This window comes from Macaca thibetana, chromosome 13 (assembly GCF_024542745.1).
Source record: "Macaca thibetana thibetana isolate TM-01 chromosome 13, ASM2454274v1, whole genome shotgun sequence".
In the NCBI taxonomy this organism is placed as follows: Eukaryota; Metazoa; Chordata; class Mammalia; order Primates; family Cercopithecidae; genus Macaca; species Macaca thibetana.
The window spans coordinates 68,169,888-68,189,213 of NC_065590.1; the positions used below are offsets into that span (position 1 = coordinate 68,169,888).

The window sequence follows — 19,326 nt, forward strand, 5'->3', positions numbered from 1 at the left end:
AGCCACTGTACCAAGCCTGTTTTTTAAATCATGGAAGAACACTAAGATCCACTTCAAAATGTTTAAGAACTGTAATGACATAACCTTTAAAATTATATAAAAGAGCAGCATCAATGTCCTAAGTTAAAAAACATTCAAAAATGAATAGTCAAAATATGTTTTAACAAATGACTTGCAGCATAGACCAGGTGTTGTGAATGCTATGGTTTGAATGTGTCCTCATATTTTATGTATTGGAAGTTTAATCTCCAACTATATATATTGATTGGAGGTGGGGCCTGTGGAGGTAATTAGGATTAGATAAGGTCATCAGGGTGTGGACCCCATGATGGCAGGCCTGTCTTGGGGCCTGAGCTGACATGCAGTAGTCCCCTTGCTGTGCCCTGCACCACCTCAGGACTTTGCAGAGTCCCTACCAGCAAGAAAGCCCTCACCAGATGTACCTGCCTGTCTTGAACTTCTAGCCTCCAAAACTGTGGTAAATAAATTTCTTTATGAATTACCCAGTCTCAGGTATTCAGTTATAGCAACAGAAGACAGCATATGACAATGAGTTTTGCCAATCTTCAGGAAACAGTTAATCTTACTCTTTTGCAAATTGTTCCAATGAATTGAGACATGAAGGGTAACTTAAGTTTATCAGGATTGTATGAATACATTATCAAAACTAGATAACGACAATACAAGAAAAAACTATGAGACATTCTCGGGTATTAACAAAACTAGCGATGAAAAATCAGTTTATGATACAGTAAAACATATGTCCAAATATGATATATCTTATGATGTTTATTCTTATGTGGTTTGACATTTTAAAAAGTTTTAATATAGTATTCTACTTTAGCAGGTTAAAATCTCAAGAAAAAGGGTTCCATAAAATTAAACATTCATTCATAAATTTCTTTAAAATGTCAGGCAAACAAGGAATAGAAGGCAACTTTCTTAACCTAATAAAGGATATTTACTAAAAGTCTGTAAGAGATATAATAGTGGTTAAACTATAGCAAAACTAAGAAACTAGAAAAGAATACCACCATCACCACTTCTATTCAGCACTCTAATAGTGAGTACTGCCCAATACAAAAAGACAGAAAAGGAATAGGCAAGACAAAATTGTCCTATTTTTAGTTAATATAATTATCTATATAGCAAACCCAACTAAATTTATATAGTATTAAACTAGTTGGCAAGCTCATTATAGCTGTTGGATAAAAGATCAGCCTGTAAAAATTGGTAGCATTACTGTGCTAAGTTATAGTCTATTGAATATATAATATTTTTAAAGACTTTTTTCACTATAGAGATAAGACTATAAAGTACCTGGAAATAAACCTGACTAAATACAAGACCTTTGCTTTAAAAAAAAAAAAAAAAAAAAAAAAAAAAAATCATAAAATTAGCTGGGCACAGTGGCTTACTCCTGTAATCCCAGCACTTTGGGAGGTTGAGGCAGGCGAATCACGAGGTCAGGAGTTCGAGACCAGTCTGGTCAACATGATGAAACCCCATCTTTACTAAAAATACAAAAAATTAGCTGAGTGGGCACCTGTAATCTCAGCTACTCAGGAAGCTGAGGCAGGAGAATCGCTTGAACCCGGGAGGCAGAGGTTTCAATGAGCCGAGATTATGCCACTGCACTCCATCCCCAGTGAGAGAGTGAGACTCCATCTCAATAAAATAAAATAAAATAAAATTAGATTCATAAGGAAGATCTGAATAAATGGAAATATATACTGTGTTCATGGACAGAAAGACTCAGTACTGTAATGATACCAGTTGTCCCCCAAATAATCTACAAATTTAGTGCATAGCAAGCTGATCCTAAAATTCACGTGTTAAGAATGAGGAGCAAAAATAACAATTTTGAGGAAGAACAAGTTGAGGGGACTTGTTCTTGTCCCCTCAAGTACTTGTTAGATAAAATGCATGTTAGATAAAGTCTTGCCACATACTAAGACTTATTATGAAGCCGGAGTAAACAAGAGTGTAGTATTGGTGCAGGTAACAATTAGGTAACAGAACAAAGAACCCTGAAAAAAATATATACATATATTCTCCTGATATGTGACAGATATTACATTAATCAGTAGAGAAAGAATGAATTCATTAATAAATGATAATGAGTCAAACCTGGTTATATGGAAAAAAATTCGTTCCATAACACATATAATTCACAGAAAGTACTCAACATATTAAAAATCTAAAAATGAAGAGTAGAACTTCAAAAGAAAATATAGGAGAATATATTTATATGACTTTGACATAGGAAGATTTCTTAACACAGAGCAAACCAGAAAGGAAGAGATTACGTTTTAAAACTTCTATTCAAGAAAAGACACCATAGTTATAAGAGAAGCACAAATGAATGAAGTTGGAACCCTGTACCGTATCCAAAAATTAACTCAAAATGGATCAAAGACAATGTAGGATCTAAAGCTATAAAACTCTTGGAAGAAAACAGGTCTGAATCCTCATTACCTTGGATTTGGCAAAGGATACTTAGATAATGCAAAAGCACAAGCTATAAAAGAAAAAGTAGATGATTTGGACTTCTTCAAAATTAAAAACTCTGTGTTTCAAAGTACACCATCAAGAAAGCAAAAGACAGCCTACAGAAAGAGAAAACATACTTGTAAATGATATTTCTGATAAGAGTCTAGTATTCAGTGTATATAACAAAAAGATAACCCAATTTAAAAAACGGGCAAAGGATTTGAATAGATATTTCTCCAAGGAAGATATATAAATGGCCAACATGGTACATTAGAAGATGCTCAGCTTCATTAGAAATTAGGGAAATGCAAATCAAAACCACTATAAAGCCTGGGCAACATAGTGAGACCTTGTCTTTACAAAAATTAGAAAATTTGCCCAGGATGGTGGTGTGCGCCTATGGTCCCAGCTACTCGGGGGGCTGAGGTGGGAGGATTGCTTGAGCGCAGGAGGTTGAGGCTTCAGTGAGCCATGATCACATGATTGCACTCCAGCCTGGGTGACAAGGTTAGACCGTATCTCTAAAAGAAAAAACTTGATGCAGTACCACTTCACATACACTAAGATGTCTAAAATTAAAATAAAAAAGGGAAAGTAACAAGTGTTGATGAAGATGTGGAGAAACTGAGATCCTCATATTTTGCTGATAGAAATATAAAATGGAGCAACTGCTTGGAAAACAGTTTGCTGGTTTCTCAAAAAGTTAAACGTAGAATTACCATATGATCCAAAAATTTCACTCCCAGATATATACCCAAAAGAACTGAAAGCAGTGATTCAATTATATAATTGTATGCCAACATTCATAGCAGCATTATCCACAATAGCCAAAAGCTGGGAACAACCCACATGTCCATCAACAGATGAATGGTTAAATTATAAAACGTGGTAAATACATTACAGTAGAATATACAGTAGAATATAATTCAGCTTAAAAAGGGATGAAATTTCAATACATGCTACAACATGGGTGAACCTTGGAAATATTATGCTAATAAAATAAGCCAGACACAAAAGGACAAATATTGTATGTTTCCACTAATATGAGGTAACAAGAGTAGTCAAATTTAAATAGAGACAGAAAATAGAAGCTACCAAGGGTTATGGGGAAGAGGCAATGATCAGTTACTGTTTAATGGATAGAGTTTCAGTTTGGGATGATAGAATAGTTCAGATCTGGAAATGGACAGTTGCACAACATTGTCTGTTAATGCCACTTAATTGTATACTTAAAAATGGCTAAAATGGTAATTTTCATGTGTATATTTTACCACAATATAAAAAAACTAAAAGGGAGTGTTGAAACATGCTACAACATGGATGAATTTTGAAAATGTTATGCTGAACACAAGAAGCCAGTCACAAAAGACTACATATTGTATGATTCCATTTACATGTAATATCCAGAATAGGCAAATCCATGGAGATAAAAAGTAGATTCATGGTTGCCTAGGGCTGAGGGGGTTTAGAGATTTGGGAGGTAATAGCTGAAAAGTGTGTGATTTCTTTGAGGGGGTGATAAAAATATTCTGAAATAGATTATGAAGATAGTTGCACAATTCCGTTAAACTAAAAATCATCTAATTTTGCCCAATAAATGGGTGGAGTGAATGTGTATGAATTATATCTCAATAAAGCTATTTTTAAAAACTATCAATTTAATTTGTAAAGACAAGCTAATAGAAATGGTCAAAAGCTATTAATAAACAATTCTCAGAAGAGAAGATACAAATAAATGGCCCATAACCATATAAGTAGATTCTCAACGTTACTAGTAATCAGGGAAATACATATAAAAATAACACTGGCATAGTCTCACAATATCAGGCTAACAAATTTTAAGTCTGATAGTATCAAATTGTTGACAAGGAAGTGGACAACTGGGAAAAATCACTGCTGCTAAGTATATAAATTGATAAAACCACTTTGGAAAGCAACTTCCCCTGGTAGTTTACATGCTCTAAAAAATATTCATGCATATGTGCACACTAAGTTATACAGATCTCGTGGCTTAGGTTTCAGACTACTGCAATAAAGTGAATATCACAATAAAGCAAGTCAGTATTTTTTTGGCTTATAGTGCATATAAAAGTTATGTTTACACTATCCTGTGGTCTAGTAAGCATGCAATAGCATTATGTCTAAAACAACATACATACCTAAATTTAGAAATACGGCTAAAATAGTGCTAATGATCATCTTAGCCTTCAGTGAGTCATAATCTTTTAGCTGGTGAAGGGTCTTGTCTTGATGTTGATAGCTGCCGAAGGTTGGGGTGACTGGCAATTTAAAAAATAAGCAACAATGGGGTTTGACACAGCTGTTGGCTCTTTCTTTTATGAAAGATTTCTGTGTAGCTGGTGATGTTGTTTGATAGCACTTTACCCACAGTAGAAATTATTTCAGTATTGGAGTCAATCCTCTCAAACTCTGCCACCGCTTTATCGACTAAGTTGATGTAATATTCTGAGTCCTTTGTTGTTATAAAAATGTTCATAGTATTTTCACCAGGAGTAGGTTCCATCTCAAGAAACCACTTTTTTTTTTTAATTTTTAAAATTTATTTATTTTTTGAGACTGAATCTCACTTTGTCACCAGGCTAGAATGCAGTGGTGTGATCTCAGCTCATTGCAACCTCTGCCTCCTGGGTTCTAGTGATTCTCCTGCCTCAGCCTCCCGAGTAGCTGGGACTACAGGTGTGCGCCACCACGCCCAGCTAATTTTTGTATTTTTAGTAGAGACCAGGTTTCACCATGTTGGCTAGGATGGTCTCGATCTCTTGACCTCATGATCCGCCTGCCTTGGCCTCCCAAAGTGCTGGGATTACAGGCATGAGCCACCACGCCCAGCCAAGAAACTACTTTCTTTGCTCATCCATAAGAAGCAAATTCTCTATTCAAGTTTTATCATAAACTTGCAGCAGTTCAAGTCACATCATCAGGCTCCACTTCTAATCCTGTTTCTCTTGCTATTTCTACCACATCTGCAGTTACTTCCTCCAACTGAAGTCTTGAACTCCTCAAAGCCATCCACGAGAGTTGGAATCAGCTTCTTCCAAACACCTGTTAATGTGGATATTTTGACCTTTCCCATAAATAATGAATGTTCTTAGTGGCATCTAGAATGGTGAATCCTTTCCAGAGGGTTTTCAGTTGACTTTGTCCAGATACAACAGAAGAATCACTGTCTATGGCACTTACAGCCTTACAAAACATATTTGTGAAATAATAAAACTTGAAGGTCAAAATTATTCCTTGATCCATGGGCTGCAAAATGGATGCTGTGTTAAGAGACTTGAAAACAACATTAATCTCCTTGTATATCTCCATCAGAGCTCTTAAGGGTCTAGGTTCAATGTCAGTATTTTGAAAGAAGTTTTTTGTTTTGTTTTGTTTTGTTTTGTTTTTTTCTGAGCAGTTGGTCTCAATAGTGGGCTTAAAATATTCAGTAAACCATGTTGTAAACAGTTGTACTATCATCCAGGCTTTGCTGTTCCATTTATAGGGCACAGCCAGAGTAGATTTAGCATAATTCTTAAGGGCCCTAGGAGTTTCAGAATGGTAAGTGAACACTGACTCAGTAATAATGGTGAAGAAGTTTGAAATATTTCAAAAATTACCAAAATGTGACACAGAGACAAAATCAGCACATGCTGTTGGAAAAATGGGGCCAATAGACTTACTTCACCCAGGGTTGCCACAAATCTTCAACTTGTTAAAAAAAAGCAATATCTGCAAAGCACAATAAAGTGAAGTGTAAAATTACAGAATTTTTTAAATTGTGAAAAACAAGAAACAGTTATCTATCAATGGAGAATGGATTTAGAGAAAATGATATATTCATACAGTAGAATATTATACAAAGTTTTAAAATAAAGTGAAAGGAACTATGAATCAAAATAGATAAACTTGAACAAAGTTTGAGTATAAAAAGCAACTTATAGATGAATGTATACATTATGATATTTATATGAAGTTTGAAAGCATGCAAAACAACATGTTGCTTTGTTTCTTGATACATATGTAATTATGATATAAAAACGTACACGGGAAGGAAAAAATTCAAATTCAAGGTAATGACTACCTCTGGTGATCAGCAGGAGATAAGCTTATGAAAGGGAGCCTAAAGGAAGCAATTACATCTATATTGTTTTATTTCTTTTCTAAAAAGCTGAGGCAGGTATTATAAAATGTTGAACTTTTCTGAGTTCGATGGTGGGTATAGTTAGGTTAGGCTGTTCTCTGTACTTTTCTGTCAATTATGTGTATTGACAATTTTATATTTCCTATGAATATTGTTACATTTTAACCAATGAACCTATCATAAAATCATCTATTAACTCATACCATCTCTCAGAATTGCTTGCCATTCTAAAAACTTGTCTTCAAGAATAAAACTTTGTGAAGAGTGTTTGGATTCTTCGTTAATTGTTGATTTTTTTTTTCTCTTGAGATTAGCTATTTCAAAATGATAGTACTAGCTACTACCATTAATGCAGGGCTTACTTTGTGCCAGATACTATTATAAGCCCTTTACTTATATCTCATTTAGTTCTGTAAACAACCCTGTGAAATAATTATTATTCACATTTCCAGTGGGAAACAGGCTTAGAGAAAGTAAGTAGTTTGTCAAAGGTTACACAGCTAATAAATAGTAGGGTCAGAATTGAAATGTGCATCTCTGTGACTCCAAAACCCATGCTTTTAAGCCACATTATAAAGCCTTTTCTTTACCTGTAGTTATAAAAATTGTGTAATAAATTAGGACTTATTGAAAGGAGAGGAGGGCAAACATGTCTGTGGCATATGATCATTTCTGAATTGGAAGAGACCTAAGCTATAAGCATCTCTTCACATTTGTAGTCTTTTCTCCAATCCACTGTATTCATACCTGACTCCATCCTCTTGTTATTTTTGAAACCTTACTATCAATTTCTGTAAAACATAATAGACTGCAATTTCTGGTGTTATGATAGCAAGTTTTAGTTGAGAATAAAGTTGAAGGAGTTAAAAATTGGGAAGTCAACTAGGAGCCAGCTCAAGGAATCCAGTATGACTTAGAAGTTTACATGCCATATTGCATTTTGCAACAACCAGAGCTCACGTCTTCTGATGTCTGATCTGGTGGTATTACTATTCAATCATTTCTTAAAAAGCAATCTGAGGCCAGGCGCAGCGGCTCACACCTGTAATCCCAGCACTTTGGGAGGCTGAGGCAGGAGGATCACTTGAGTCCAGCAGATCAAGACTAGCCTGGTCAGGCCGGGCGCAGTAGCTCACGCCTGTAATCCCAGCACTTTGGGAGGCCGAGGCGGGCGGATCACGAGGTTAGGAGATCGAGACCATCCTGGTTATCACGGTGAAACCCCGTCTCTACTAAAAATACAAAAAAATTGGCCGGGCGTGGTGGTGGGCGCCTGTAGTCCCAGCTACTTGGGAGGCTGAAGCAGGAGAATGGCGGGAACCTGGGAGGCGGAGCTTGCAGTGAGCCGGGATAGCGCCACTGCACTCCAGCCTGGGCGACAGAGGGAGACTTTGTCTCAAAAAAAAAAAAAAAGACCAGCCTGGTCAACACGGCAGAAACCCTGTCCCTACAAAATACACAAAAAATTTAACCAGGCACAGTGGTGTGCGCCTGTGATCCCAGATATTCAGGAGACTGAGCAGGGAGGATTGTTTGAGCCCAAGAGGCAGAGGTTGTAGTGAGCCATGATTGCACCACTGCACTCTAGCCTGGGTGACAGAGTAGGACCAAGACCCTATCTCAAAAAAAAAAAAGCAATCTGAAAAACATCATTAAGGGTGATTTAATTCATAACCGTCTTTTCTTTCATTTCCTTCTACCTCTTTCTACTATGCTCCTCCACTAGATGTCCTCTTCCTCTTGCTAGAATTACCCTTTATGGAAGTGAGCTCCTGCTAGAATCTAGAGCACCATTTTCATAATAGTTTTATACCAGGAATACAGCACAAGATAGAAGAGGAGCGACTCTATTTCTGCTAAAATCAAGATAACTACTCTCTTTTTCCCCAGAAATCTTCAAAACCAGTATATTCTGCTCTTTTTAACTGAGCCATTAGAATTTAGTTTATTGATTGGTGATATTAATGATGGCAAAATTTTGGGCAGTCCGGATTTTGTTTGTTTTGTGAAATTAGAACAATGAATTTTAGATGACATGAACTGTTACTTCTGGTTTATAGAATATGAAAGTACATGTCTACCACTGAGAACTATAAAAACATGTCTGGCTTCAGTATTCTAAATGTTTATACCTTACCTAGTTGTACATGTTTATATTCTTTGTTGTTCAAGTTAAGCTTTGTTTTCTAGAACCAAAAGTCTGCCCACCCTTATGGCCATGTTTGTTGATAATACTCTACTGGAAACCTTTAATGAGAGCTGTTATAACATAAAAGGATTCTATTATTCATCAGAAAGAACTGATTTACTCTCTTACTTGAGAATATTGGGATCTCTTCTATTAAAATTATAATTAGTAGTCATATAATTTTTGTTTAGAGACTTTCAAAGAAATACATAACTGTGCTCGCATAGTCGTGTCCCATAATTAAATCTTTCTGTGTTTGTAATGGTAGATTATTTATGTTTTACCTTCTTTATTTTCTAAGGAACTGGCATTTGATCCATATGAATCGTATGCTCGAGATATTTTGCGACCTGGTTTTCATGATCGTTTCCTTAGTCAGTTATCAAAGCCTGGGGCAGCACTTTATTTGCAGGTATAGTAATTTTTAAATCAAGATGTACAATGTCTGAAAAGTAAACTTAAAAAAAAATTAAATCACTTTTTTTTTCTAGTCAATAGGCGAAGGTTTCAAAGAAGCTGTTCAATATGTTTTACCCAGGCTGCTTCTGGCCCCTGTTTACCACTGTCTCCATTACTTTGAACTTTTGAAGGTAAGAAAACTCTTTATTGTTATTTATAACATATTGAGGTGTGATGAATTTCTTTTTGCTACTTCATTTGTAAATTATTATGTGAGTACCCTGCACATTAGTGTTTCCATTTTCTTTCTTCAGTTAAGAAGCAAATGGAAATCAGTCTGCAAAAGAGTAGCATATTCTGTCGTTTTAGTAGTGAATTTTATTTTTAATTTCTTTTTGTTTTTCCTTTTTTTCTTTTATTGGTTTTTATAGTGAATGTTAAAGCAATTGTCAGATATTTTTATCTTGTACCTTTACTTTTTGTTTACATGGCTGATTCTTTGAAAACCACCTTGGATTTATGCATCACAGTTTCCATTTGGGGACCTCAGCAGACTCAGGGACTCAGTGTGAGGATAAGAGAGCCAGTGTGAGGATAAGGCCAAAGTAATGGGGAAGGTTAGTTTACCTGACTTTGATAGCTCAAGTTTGCAACTGTCTGTATTAAACTGTTTATCATTGCTTTAGAAACAATATATTTCTATAATCTCAGTAAAAATTGCCCATTTGATTACAGTTCAAAATATTAAGCACTGACTGAAAGGAAAGGGTTTTTTTTTCTTTTCCTATTATATACTGAAATTAAAGAAAAGAGTCTGTATAAACTATAATTCAGTAGTGTAGCTCAAAGTGATATTCTCTCTACCTTTAATGGACTAGCCTTGTAAAGACAAAAGAAGACATGCATTATTCTTTAGCTTTCAAATGAGTATTTGTTTCATCAAAGAACACTTCTGTTTAGTATCATGATTCTTTTATGGAGACTATATTACTGGAAATCATATTTATAGTTTGCAGATGATAAAATGGGCTCTCTGTAATGAATCAATGAATGAACAGAAGGTCTGTGAATTTATTAACAGTAAACTGGAGGAACTGTCATCCCTACATTTTCTCAGGTCTCTGCACTGCATTTGGAATTCAGTTTGATTTCTCAATTAGGAATGTTTACATTGAGAAAAGACTCAGGGAGTTAAAAGGTATTTTTAATCACCAGGCAGAAATGACAAAGCTCTTAGCAATAGATACCATTTAAGGTCTTTGGAATTACAGGATGAGTATCTTAAGAGGATAATCAAGAGAGGAAGCATTTAGTATGTAAAATCTTTACAAAGAATTCATTATTACTAACTCTACTTATAATGGGACATTTACACACTGTTTTGTTATATAGAATTTTTCTTTGTAATGGAATTTTTTTTTACCTGAGCCTGTAATGAAATTCAGAAAGATTCAAAGGCCATATAAAATCTTAAGGCCATTATCAATTTATAAATAAAAACAAGAAGGCCAGGTGCGGTGGCTCACACCTGTAGTCCCAGCACTTTGGGAGGCCAAGGTGGAAGGATTGCTTGAGCCCAGGAGTTCAAGACCAGCCTAGGCAACATGGCACGACCCTGTCTCTACAAAAATAAAAATAAAAAAATTAGCCAGGAATGGTGGTGCACACCTGTGGTCCCAGCTACTCAAAAGGCTGGGCAGGAGGAACACTTGAGCTCAGGAGGTCCAAGCTGCAGTGAGCCATGATCATGCCTCTGTACTCCAGCCTGAGAAACAGAGCAAGCCCCTGTCTCAAAAAAACAAAACAAAACAACCTCCCCCTCCCAATGAACCCGAAAAGCTTTGATGAAAGTTCAGAAGGCTATAAAACCCAATCATCTTAAAAATATAAAAGAAATTTTTACTCTTCCAAGTGTAGCCTATTAAAATTTCTAAAATTGTAACTTAAAGTTTAGTAAGTGCATCAATTAGCAATTAAAGATTTCTACTGATTTAAGCATGTGTATCCCTGATTCATATTACTGCCTAAGTTATATTGCAAAGTTAGCAGTATATTGGGTAGGCAATTTTGCCTAATTAGTCCACAAGACTCTCATCACTTTTTTTTTTTTTCCTGCACGCCTGTAATCCCAGATACTCAGGAGGCTGAGGCAGGAGAATCACTTGAACTCGGAAAGTGAAGGTTGCAGTGAGCCAAGATCACACCACTGCACTCCAGCCTGGGTAAAAAGAGCAAAACTCCATCTCAAAAAAAAAAAAAAGAAAAAAAAAGAGTTTCCTAGTAGCCCTGGATATGCCAAATCTGTTCAGGGTTCCATGTGTATCCCGGTTCATATTACTGCCTCTTCGCTTGTCCTTTTTTCCCATTTATCTGGAATTCCTCTTCTACCCTCTCCAGGCTGGAGTGCAATGACGTGAGCTCAGCTCACTGCAACCTCTGCCTCCCAGCTTCAAGCAATTCTCCTGCCTCAGCTTCCCGAGTAGCTGGGATTAATTACAGGTGTGCGCCACCACACCCGACTAATTTTATATTTTTAGTGGAGACAGAGTTTCACCATGTAGGCCAGGCTGGTCTCAAACTCTTGACCTCAGGTGATCCGCCCACCTCGGCCTCCCAAAAGTGCTGGGATTTCAGGTGTGAGTCACCATGCCCAGAGTGAGTTGCTTCCTTTCTTTACATACATCTCTTTAGAGAACTTGTCCCATTTTTATTGTCTGCCTTATCATTCAACTGTTTGCTCTGTGAGGAATGGAGCCCTATTATCTTTGAATTCTCATACCTATCAAGTGTCTGGCATTTAGGCATTCAGTAAATGCTTGTTAAAAAATGAATGGCAAAAAATACATATGCATTTTCCTTTAAATTCCTAGTCTTACATTTTAAAGAAAATTTAACTGTAAATTTTATATAATTACATTTATTTTGGAAACTTAGGTAGAATGCCTTAAACTTTACAAAATCAAAAGATAAGTTTAGCTATTAATAGTATAAGACTTTTGAACACAAAGAAACAATAAAATGGTGGTTACCAGAGGCTGGAGAGTAGGGGAGTAGGGAGATACTGGCCAAATGACACAAAATTTCAGTTAGGAGGTGTAAATTCAAGAGATGTATTGTACCTGATGGTAACTACAGTTAATAACAATATATTGCATATTTGAAAACTGCTAAGAAAGTAGATGTTAAGTGTTCTCACCACAAAAAAGTATGTGTGTTAATGCACATGTTAAGTAGCTTGATGTAGCCATTCCAGTTATATACATGTATCAAAAGATCCTATTATACACCATAAACATGATTTTTTACTTGTTGATTAAAAAATAAATTAAAAGTAGTATAAGACTTTAATGCTACTAAAACTGAAAAAATACTCTTTCCTTCAGTAATTAAAGTTAGCAGCCAAGTCTTCAGACTCTTTAACTTGAAAAGTTAAAGTTAATTTTTTATGAAGTAAAAAAACTTCCCTTTGTGCCCTTTTGAAATATTGCTTCAATAATGTGATTTTTGTATGTGAAGTTTAATTTACTTTATTAAACAAATTTAGATTTCTTAGGGCTAAGTAAATATATTGACCAATATTTTATTTTATTTTTATTGTATTTTGAGACAGAGTCTCACTCTGTCACCCAGGATGGAGTGCAGTGGCACAATCTTGGCTCACTGCAGCCTCTGCCTTGTGGGCTGAAGTGATTCTCCTGCCTCCCAAGTAGCTGGAATTACAGATGCCCACTGCCACACCTGGCTAATTTTTGTATTTTTAGTAGACACGGAGTTTTGCCCTGTTGGCCAGGCTGGTCACAAACTCCTGACCTCAAGTGATCCACCCACCTCGGCCTCCCAAAGTGCTGCGATTATAGGCGTGAGCCCCCACACCTCGCCTGACCAGTATTTTAAAGGTTAGCAAATCAGTACATGTTTGGTTCCACAAAAGTATTAACATTTTCTTTGTTCCTTAGACATAGGATTTTATCTCCCCAAGATGCACCCAAACAAACCTTAGAAAAAAAACCATCCAGGACGACTTTGAATTCCCTAGAGAATTACCTTTACTTTTTCTTGTATGCTGGGTACTTTTAACCTAAGGGAAAGTAAGTTTCCCTCTATTTTAAAATTCAGGTTGAAATCTTATGTTGTTATGTGTACATGAGTGTATTTGGTTTCCTAAGGCTGCTACAGCAAAGTACCACAAACTCAGCAGCTTATAAACAACAGAAATTTATTCTTTCACAGTTCTGGAGGCGGGGAATCTGAAATCAGGGTTTGGGCAGGGCCACACTTCCTCTAAAGGCTCTAAGGAAGAATCCCTGCTGCCTCTGCCTAGCTTCTGGTGGACCCTAGCAATTCTTGGTGGTCCTTGGATTATAGATGCCATCACTCCCGCCTTTTCCTCCATCTGCATTTCAAGTTCTTCACAGCTTCATGTTCTTCTCTATGTGTCTGCATCCAAATCACCCTTTCCTTTCTCTTACAAAGACACCAAGTCAGTGGATTTAGGGCTCACCCTAATCCAAGATGATCTCATCTCAACTTGATTACATCTGCAAAGATCCTATTTCCAAAGAAGATCACATTCATAGGTACCAGGGGTTAGGACTTGAACATATCTTTCATGGGGGACACAATTCAACCCTTAACAGTAAGTTTTTGGTACACTATAAAAATAAAATTTTTGTTGTTCTGATTCTCCAGCATACATACCGGCTACATTGGCTTTATACACTGGCTACCCCCTAACACCTCCATCCCTCTTTTTTAGAGATAGGTCTTGCTCTGCTACCCAGGCTGGAGTGCAGTGGTGTGATCATAGCTTGCTGCAGCCTGGAACTCCTGGGATCAAACAGTCTCACCCCAGCCTCCCAAGTAACTGGGACTACAGGCATGCACCACTATGCCCAACTAATTTTTTTAAATTATTTTTTTGTAGAGACAGGGTCTCATTTTGTTGCCCAGGCTGATCTCAAACTCCTGGGCTCAAGGGATCTTCCCACATTGGCCTCCCAAAGTGCTGGGGTTAGTGGCATGAGCCACTGCACCCAGGCTTTTTTTCCCCCTCTTTTGCCCTTTTTTTTTTTTTCCCTGTTTTCTTTTTTTGCATTAGGCCAATTATTTCATCCTGATCTTAGATTTTTTATTTTTATTTATTTATTTATTTATTGAGATGGAGTCTTGTTCTGTCACCCAGGCTGGATTGCAGTGGTGCTGTCACAGCTCACTGTAACCTCGACCACCTGGGCTCAAGTGATTCCTCAGCCTCACAAGTAGCTGGGACCACAGGCACATGCCACCACTCCTGGCTAATTTTTTAAAATTATTATTTGTAGAGATGAGGTCTAGCTATGTTACCCAGGCTGGTCTCAAACTTCTGGGCTCAAGGGCTTCTCCCACCTAGGCCTCCCAAAGTAATCCCCAAAGGGATCATAGGATTATAATCCCAAAGGGATCATAGGATTACAATCCCAAAGGGATTATAGGCATAAACCACCAAGTCTGGCAGAGAACCAATGGAGGTTCTCTCTAGGGTACATTCCCTTGAACCAGCTTTCTAAATTCAGAAATTCTTATCCAGAAATCCATGGGCTCAAAGCTACATGGTATTGGAGCTGACCACAGATGTTGAATGTCTAAAGTTAAGCATAGGATAGTGTACCACAAGAGCCATTATAAACAAACAGTTAGCTATTGCATTACTCCAGTTTTTTATTTAATTTTTTTGTTTTGGTGTTTGGGATTTTTTGTTTTGTTTTGTTTTGTTTTTGAGACAGGGTCTCACTCTGTCACCCAGGCTGGAGTGCAGTGGTACAATCACTGCTCACTGCATCGTTAATCTCCTAGGCTCAATTAATCCACCTACCTCAGCCTCCTGAGTAGCTGGGACTCCAGTTGTGCACCACCATGCCTGGCTAATTTTATTTTCTGGTAGAGACAGAATCTGGCTCTTTTGTCCAGGCTAGTCTTGAACTCCTGGGCTCAGGTGATCTGCCCACCTCAGCCTCCCAAAATGCTGGGATTACAGGCGTGAGCCACTATATCTGGCCAATTTCTAATTTTAAATAAACTTGACTACTGTGAGGTGCATTTGTAGTTAGTGATGTTTTCTCTGATTAGAACAGAGAGATGGTTTTAAAAGGCGTATTTTCACAAATGACATATCCTAACGTTTTTTAGGGTTGATTGCCTGTTTAATGTTTGGAATTGAAATCTCATTTTAATTAAGAATTTCATCTTCTCCACCCATACCTTTTAGGTGTGTTGGTATCATAAAATAATTTATTTGAATGTCATGACCTTTCTTTCCCTCAGCCTTTATAATAATTTATTTGAATGTCATGACCTTTCTTTCCCTCAGCCTTTAGTGCAATGTTTAAAATGATGTCATGGCAAACAGGAGCAAAAGGCTTGAATTACTCAGCAGTTAGTTAATTAGTTCTGGAATAATTTGGATAATATTTCATGCATTTGCTAAGAGGGCTAGTAAATCAGGTGTTACTGTTTGCATTTTCCATGTTGTAATCCACTGTGGTGTCTCATCAAACAGTATACAAATAAAATTCCAAAATCAAAACGTGAACCTAATCTTTGCTTGTTGTGTTCTCTTATGTTGTGATGAGCTCTATGTATATAATATTTAAAATAAATGGAGATCTTTATTTTTATATCCCAAATGTTAGACAATTATAATGTATATTTCTTGGCTGTATACTTTGTCATTCTTATGCATTGCAATTTACCTGTTTTATGGAATAGGTTTTATTTAGTGAATATTGAGGTTTGTCAAAGTCATTTCAGTTATTTGGGTACCTATTATAGTGAAAAGTCACGGGACTGAAAGTCAAGAATTGTGGGTCCTGGACCTGCCTGTTAATGCCTTCAAGTAAATGGTAGTTCCTTCATTGTATATAATGCCATGTTGGAGAAAATTAATTCCAAGAAATAAAAACGAATTCAAGCATTCCTTTTTTTAATCAAAGGGAAGCCATTATATGATTGTGAATGAATTGAGCATATAAAATGCGTTTGGTAAAACAATTTATTTTTTATATATCAAACAATCTTGAGTTTTATTCTCCTGAATACTGCTATATTCTTTGTATTCATTTTAGTATTTTCTTTTCACAGCTCCTTACATTTAATCCCATTTTTCTCTCAGGGTTTCTTTTGCACATGGAACACACCATATTGACTATTGCCTCTTTACTTATTTCTAAGGGACCAAAAAAATTAGTCACTGGTAAAACGGTTTCTTTCTTGTGAAAAGTTAAATTTTATCATCTCAATAGAGCATATGAGTTTTCATTCTGCTTTAAAATATGATTCCTGGCTGGGCATAGTGGCTGATGCCTGTAATCCCAGCACTGTGGGAGGCCAAGACTGGTAGATCACCTGAGGTCAGGAGTTCGAGACCAGCCTGGCCAACATGGCAAAACTCTGTCTCTACTAAAAATACAAAAATTTTCTGGGTGTGGTGACATGCACCTGTAATCCCAGCTACTCTGGAGGCTGAGGTAGGAGAATCGCTTGAACCCGGGAGGTGCGGAGGTTGCAGTGAGCTAAGATCGTGCCACTGCACTCCAGCCTGGGAGACAGAATAAGACTCCATCTCAAAACAAAAAAAAATATACACACACACACACACGTATATATACACACATATATATACACACACATATACATATATACATATATACACATATATACATATATACACATATATACATATGTATGCACACACACATATGTATATATATGAATCCCTAGATGACTTTAAGTACAATCTCATATGGTAATATAATCTCAGGACTTAGTAATTTTTTAAACTATTGAAATAAACTGCCTTTGTACAAATGTAATTGTTACTATTGCACATTATTATTAAATAGGCACTCATGAAAAGCATGGTATTGAATATCACTGGTAACAGGATGCTGCTTTGTTGAGTCTCATTTACATACTACTTGCCACTGCTTTGTTTCTGTAGCCACAATAAGCCACCCTTTTGATGTAGTTAGCTTGAATTATTTTGCACCAGTGCCCAGTTTAAATTAGCTATTTTGAGTAAAAGAAGCAAAAAATGCTTACAAGAAAGGTCATTTATTACACTGAAATTTATTTTAGAAGCTTGCCTAATGCTATAAAGGTAAAACTGACATTTTGAAAGTATTTTATCAGGAAAGTTTTATGGGTTGAAAAAATATTAACATTTTTGAGATACCAGAATATTCTGTATGTAAAATGCTACAGTTAAATAGTAGATAAATGACTCCAAAACTTGAAACATTTTTAGAATAGAAAATCAAAAGGATGTCCAAATGGATTTTTTTCTTTTATAAATATCTTTATATGTATGAGAATTATATATTTTGTCTACCATTCAGTATGTTTTCCTGAATTAAAAATATAAAAAATTTATCCAGGACAAAATATCAAATGCTCAATATTCTGCTACCTGTTAGTTCTTTAAGACTGAAAAATTGCCTTGTATCTTACTGACTTGAATTTCTCTGGGCTTTACTTTTGAGTGATTAAATTCTAAATCAACTCAATGAACTAATTCATTGTTCAGTGGTGCTTTCATTAATTTTGCCTTTTCTTAAGGTATACAGCAAGCTTGTCTAACCCCCAGCCCAACACAAATTCGTCAACTTTCTTAAAACATTATGAGATTTTTTTTTTTTTTGCAAATTTTTAAAAGCTCATCAGCTCTGGTTAGTGTTAGTATATTTTATGTGTGGCCCAAGATAATTCTTCTTCCAGTTTGGCCCAGGGAAGCCAAAATATTGGATACCCCTGGTATATAGCTTTCAATGTTAGATTATCTGCTGCTTTAAAGACTAAACTTGATAATGTTCATGGTAACATTTTATTTGTCTCCCAGAATTCTGCCATGTGAGAGGCAAATAGTTTCAAATGATAGGGACGGAAGGTACTTTGAGAGATTACCTGGATTCCAGCCTTCAGCCTCCCAGTAATATCTGTTAAGTAATAACCTAGTATCTTTCTTAATGAACACCTGGCCATTGGCTTTCTTTAGCTGGCCATATCGAAGAACCATACTATGAATAAAAGATATTTGAGTTTTTTATTAATGTGTACACTTTTAAAGTCTCTAATCCTCTGGAAAATATCTTTCATTACCCTTTTTATGTTGAGAATTGTTATGAATAAATTTTTCTTTTTTTTTTTTGAGACGGAGTCTTGCTCTGTTGTCCAGGCTGGAGTGCAGTGGCACAAACTCGGCTGACTGCAACCTCTGCCCCCTGAGTTCAAGCAATTCTTCTGCCTCAGCCTCCCAAGTAGCTGGGACTACAGGTGTGCACCACCACACCCAGCTAATTTTTGTATTTTTTAGTAGAGACGGGGTTTCACCATATTGGCCAGGCTGGTCTCAAACTCCTGACCTCGTGATCCCCCTACCTCAGCCTCCCAAAGTGCTAGGATTACAGGCATGAACCACTGTGCCCAGCCTAAATTGTTCTTTTACTTAACACAGTTAAAACTGAAAATTTTCCTAAAAATGTAGATTATGCCTCTAGTAGAAAGTATGGTGAGTTTTTAATAATGAATGTAAGAAATCTGGATAATAAAAGCTAAGTATTAAACATTACAATATGGTATTTATTACTTCTGGAATATTTGAACATTAAAGTATTTTAAGTAAATTTTAATAGAAATGGTTTAGAATATAAGTAAGAAATCTGTTTACTTTTCACAGGTCATCAGTGCATGTGGTATGTGTGTGCCCATGCGTGTAACTGATTTTTACCAATTGAAGCAGAAAGGAATGTATTGTTGACCTTTAAGGAATACCTGTGAAAAACATAAAATCCGTAAAGTACTAATGTACTAATGAATAATGAAGCTAATTGAAAACGTGGTGGCCCACGCCTGTAATCCCAGCACTTTGGGAGGCCAAGGCAGGCAGATCACTTGAGGTCAGGAGTTTGAGACTAGCCTGGCTAACATGGTGAAAACCCATCTGTACTAAAAGTAAAAAAAAAAAAAAAAAAATTAGGCATGGTGACAGACACCTGTAATCGCAGCTACTTGGGAGGCTGAGGCAGGAGAATTGCTTGAAGCTAGAAGGCAGAGGTTGCAGTTAGCTGAG

At 36.4% G+C, this 19,326-nt stretch overlaps 1 protein-coding gene across 2 annotated transcripts in view; it reads left to right on the top strand.

Annotated features, from left to right (window-relative positions):
- SOS1 (SOS Ras/Rac guanine nucleotide exchange factor 1) overlaps positions 1–19,326 on the top strand; it is a 147,814-nt gene that overhangs the window by 84,496 nt on the left and 43,992 nt on the right. For both annotated transcript variants that reach the window (XM_050753295.1, XM_050753296.1), the window contains exons 7-8: positions 9,127–9,237; positions 9,317–9,415. In XM_050753295.1, the coding sequence (XP_050609252.1) occupies positions 9,127–9,237; positions 9,317–9,415 (210 nt within the window). The remainder of the gene's footprint in view (positions 1–9,126; positions 9,238–9,316; positions 9,416–19,326) is intronic.